General features: G+C 56.6%; 2 protein-coding genes across 3 annotated transcripts in view; one reads left to right on the forward strand and one right to left on the reverse strand.

Moving 5' to 3' along the window:
• The window catches only part of NUDT1 (nudix hydrolase 1), a 12,140-nt gene that overhangs the window by 7,263 nt on the left and 227 nt on the right, over window positions 1-4,650 (reverse strand). The window contains exons 1-2 of one of the 2 annotated variants that reach the window (XM_026447212.2): window positions 4,030-4,485; window positions 2,294-2,457 (exon numbers count right to left, since the gene is read on the reverse strand). In XM_026447212.2, coding sequence (XP_026302997.1) covers window positions 2,294-2,445 — 152 coding nt within the window. In that variant the 5' untranslated portion in view covers window positions 2,446-2,457; window positions 4,030-4,485. Of the gene's footprint in view, window positions 1-2,293; window positions 2,458-4,029; window positions 4,486-4,650 lie in introns of those variants that run through there. The other variant, XM_026447211.1, reaches the window with a different exon arrangement.
• Window positions 4,335-4,650, forward strand: part of MRM2 (mitochondrial rRNA methyltransferase 2) — a 7,728-nt gene continuing 7,412 nt past the window's right edge. The window contains exon 1 of the mRNA XM_026447209.2: window positions 4,335-4,399. Coding sequence (XP_026302994.1) covers window positions 4,374-4,399 — 26 coding nt within the window. The 5' untranslated portion in view covers window positions 4,335-4,373. The remainder of the gene's footprint in view (window positions 4,400-4,650) is intronic.

Consider the following 4,650-nt stretch of genomic DNA (forward strand, 5'->3'; position numbering starts at 1 on the left):
CAAGCCGCCGCCGTACTCAGCACTGAGGGTCTGGAGTGCTGGTCCCTCTGTTTGTGTAATATTTACAGAGGGCAGGAGGAAAGTTCTTTCGACCGTGACAAAGTTCAGAAAATAAGTCAGGGCTGCCGAGGGGGCCTGTGCTTTGCTTGTCACCAGCAGGACACGGAGAAGAAATCCAGCCACCTGGAGCTCCTCCGTTCAGCCTCCTCAGCTCTACCGCCTGCTCCCCTCACGCCCCCCACGTCTCTGCACAGCTGGCGCTCCTCCAGCCCTCTGTCCTTCCGTGAAGGTCCCCTTCCTCCCTCCCCGCCAGCGTCAAGCCCTCAGAGTGTTTTCCTGGTACCCAGTTCATCACCCTTCCTTTCTCCTGGAGGCCCCTGGCCACCAGGTGTGGACCAGACCTCCTTCTGCAGGTCTCCTGAACCCGGCGCCAGACAACACGAGAGGCAGGGACTGACCTGTTCCTCCCTGTGTCCCCAGGCCCCACACAGAGCAGTGCTACCAAAATCCATGAGCTGATGGGCGGTCTTACCAGATCAAAGACAAAGGGCTGGGCAGGAGAACCCCCAGGGCCACCTTGCTGCCTGTTTCCTGTGCTGTTGTTGCTCTGCACACACTCCTGGCATGGACACACTGGATGCCCGACTCACACCCAGTGGTCCTCCTCCCCAGCTGCGGCCCCCAGCACAGCCTGTCGCACTGGCACCTGCCACGGTGACTGATCAAATGTGTCTGCATGGCTGGAGCCTGGGGTCCCAGGCCTTAGAGGGGAAGCACACACAGGGCTCTCCAAACTGAGGGTTGGGACCCACATGATCTGGGAACTCAGCTTAGTGGATTACAATTGAAAAAAAGGGTCAAGCCAGTGGCTCACGCCTGCAATCTCAGCACACTGGGAGGCCCAGGAGGGAGGATCGCTTGAGCCCAGGAGTTAATGACACCCCATGTCTATGAAGAATTAAAAACTAACTGAGCATGGTGGCTTGTGTCTGTGGTCCCAGCTATTTGCGAGACTGAGGCAGGAGGATCGTTTGAGCCCAGGACCTTGAGGCTGCAGTGAGCCATGAGGGTGCCACTGCACTCCTGCCTGGGTGAGATCCCATCTCTGGAGAAAAAAAGATGTAATAAGGGCAGCTACTGCAACTTATTTTAGCTGTACCTGCATACCTGAGTGTGTAGACTCTGTCAGAGTATAAAACGTATTTCTTACTGCACGTTGTGATGAAAAACTTGGAAAGCCACTGGGCTGCAGGGTCCTGGCTTTCCTCCGTGCCAAGACCCTCTTTACTCTGTAGTTCTCCTCTCCAGGGAAGCTGGCCTACCTTTCTCAGAACAAAAACATGAATGGGGGCTAACATCCGTGCAGCGATGTTTACACAGATGACCTCATTTACTCTGTGAGGGGTGAGGGGTGTCTGGAGGACTGTGTGATCTTGGGTAAACAGCTCAACCTCTCTGGGCTTCAGTTCCTTCCTAGGTGAAGCTGGCTGTGTTGGGGATGCAGACTTTGTGTACACCGGGTGTGAGATAAAAGCAATCATCAGTGCCACTGAACAGAGGAACCAAGTGACTGACGAGCCCTTCGGTGACAGTGAGGGTGCTGGGAGGGTTCAATTCAAGCCGCGATGCACAGAAGCTTCCAGATACACCCTGCACCACCACGCCACAACAGCTAACACACACTCAGCGCTCACTACACACCATGCACAACAGGTAACGCACTCGGCACTCACTACACACCACACACAACAGCTAACACGCACTCAGCACTCACCACCACGCCACAACAGCTAACACGCACTCAGCACTCCCTACACACCACAGCTAACACACACTCAGCACGCACCACACACCACAGCTAACACACACTCAGCACGCAACACACACCACAGCTAACACACACTCAGCACTCACCACACACCACAGCTAACACACACTCAGCACGCACCACCGCACCACAGCAGCTAACACACTCAACACCCATCACACACCATGCACCACAACAGCTAACACACACTCAGCACTCACCACGCGCTGTTCTAAGTCCTTTGTGTTCATTTCCTCATTTAATCTTCACTTCTAAGATTAAATGTGAAGTCTAATTAAGACTTCTAAGAGTCCTAAGGGCTGTGGACTGGTCTTCATTATGAGATGAAGACACTGAGGCTCACAGGTTAACCCCCTGCTCCGGGTCACTTAGCTCTAAGTGGTGAAACCAAGGGTGTGGCCCTACAGCCCAAATCCCTGTGCCCTGGGAAAGCCGGTTCCGCGGCCAGACCTGCCCTGTCCTTACCTCCTGGCCCCATCCTCGATGGTCTCTCCTTCTTGCACTTTGCCCCCGAAACCATTCCACCGGCCGGCTCCGAAGCCTCGCTTTTTCATGCCCAGGAGAACTCGCTGAGGCTGCAGGACCAGCACCAGGGTATAGAGCCTGGAGGCGCCCATGGTCCCTGGGTTCTGAAAGGAAGGTGAGAGGACAGTCAGTTATGATGCGTGTGGAGGAAGCACGTGCCAGGGGCCAGGAGGACTGGGCTGTGCTCTGGGAGGCGGGGGGGCGGCGGGGGTATGCCGTAATTCCCCAGCCCTGCCACATGTGGCTTCCCTTGTGGCAGGTGGAAACCTGCCATTGAACCAATGATTTTCTGGGGTAGAAACAGAAGCCAGTGGTCAGCAGGGCTGATCAAGCAGAACAGAGGCCGGCGCCACCTTCCTTCTCCACAACTCAGCCCTCAGGTGCAGAGGACCTGACCTTCCCAGAGTGCACTCTGGCTCCTGCGTCTACCCCCAGGATCGCCCTGCCCATAGGCACACAGTGGGGAACAATGGTCTCCGTGCCTGACTGGCATCAAAATAACCACAGTTTATCCTGTGGTTCTCAGGTCAGGCTTCAACTCTGGCCTTTTGATTAACAGGAGCTTCTTTCGGTCTAGTGGGACCTGGCGTCTCTGGAGCAGGCTTCTAGATCCCCAGGAAATGTGTGGCTGTAGACACAGGTCCACCCAACGGGGCCTGGCTAGTCCTCCCTGTGACAGGAGTTTATACCCCACTCACTCTGCTCCTACCGTGGCTACTGTAGGACCTGGCACCCAGGGGGGCCACTGGAGTCACAAGGGCCCTTCCTGCTCCCATAGGTGTACAGGTCCAGGTCCAGAGGACTAAGGGTGATGCCTCAGCCAGGTCCCTGATGGAAAAAGGACCCTGGAGAAATGCTGGAGGGACAGGACCAACTTTCCTTTATTTATTTTGAGATGAGATCCTGCTGTTGCGCAGGCTGGAGGAGAGTGGCATGATCTCGGTTCGCTGTAATCTCGGCCTCCCTGGCTGAAGCCATCCTCCTGTTTCAGCATCCCACATAGCTGGGACCACAGGCATGAGCCACCACACCCAGCTAATTGCTGTATTTTTAGTAGAGATGGGGTTTTGTCATGTTGCCCAGGCTGGTCATGAACTCCTGAGCTCAGGCAATCCACCCACCTCAGCCTCCCAAAGTGCTGAGATAACAGGCGTGAGCCACTGCGCCCAGCCAGGACCAACTTTTCTGGGGTCCACACCTGGCCGAGACACAGGATTCAGGACCAGTGATCCTCCTTGGAAGCTGTGGTGTCTGAGAAAAGGGCCCCATGGTAAGGAAGGGGGCAGGGAAGTGCTGGGTGGAGGAGGGCGTGGTCTTTGGCTAGGGCTCCACCCCCAGGCCTATGTCCGGGGACCTAGGTGAGGACAGGCATTTGTTTTCCTGCCCAAATGTTGCATTTCCCAAGCCCGCCGCGTCCCGGTCCTGTGCCTATAAAACCCCCCAGACCCTAGTGGGCAGAGAGACAAGCTGCTGGATGTCAAGAGGACGTGGAAAGCACAACAGGCACCAGCAGGCAATCAACTGGGGGAAGCATGAGTTTGGCAGGGGCGGTCAGAGAGGAGAGCCCAGGCTGCTCAGCAGCCCGACTCCAGGGGAAAATCACCTTCCCACTCCAGCTCCCTTCTGGCTCCCCCATCTGCTGAGGGCTAATTCCACTTATAAAACCTTGCACTCACTCTCCAAGCCGCGGTGTGATCTGATTGCTCCAGTACATCAAGGCAAGAAGCCCGGGGATACAGAAAGCCCTCTGTCCTTGCGATAAGGCAGGGAGTCTAACAGCTAACACAAGCCACCTACAAGGCTAAACTGAAAGGGTACCCTCTAACACACGCCCACTGGGGCTTCAGGAGCCGCAAACATTGCTCCTAGACACCGCCCTGGGTGGGAGCCCCACAGCCTGCCCGGCTCTATGCTCCCCTAGACGCTTGAGCAGCGAGGCACTGAAGAAGTGAGCCACATCCCCATCGCACGCCCTTCGAGGAGGACAAGGGAGCCTCTCCCATTTCACTGAGACTGGGTCATGGTGGCGGAGGCGGGTCAGACAGGGTAAGTGGGTTTGTGGCTGAGCTTCACACGGGGCCTGTGTACTTTGTCCCGACACTGATCTGTTCCTGCCAGAAGCCATGGTTTCCAAAGTAAATTTCTGTGATGATTTACTCCTGGTCTCCCCCAAGCCCCCGGCCCCGCTCTCCCCGTCTCTCCCCCCAACCCCCCGGCCCCCCTCTCCTCGTCTCTCCCACAAGGCCCCGGCCCCGCTCTTCTGGTCTCCCCTAAGCCACCGGCCCCGCTCTCCTCGT

This window comes from Piliocolobus tephrosceles, chromosome 8 (genome assembly GCF_002776525.5).
Source record: "Piliocolobus tephrosceles isolate RC106 chromosome 8, ASM277652v3, whole genome shotgun sequence".
NCBI classification, from domain to species: domain Eukaryota; kingdom Metazoa; phylum Chordata; class Mammalia; order Primates; family Cercopithecidae; genus Piliocolobus; species Piliocolobus tephrosceles.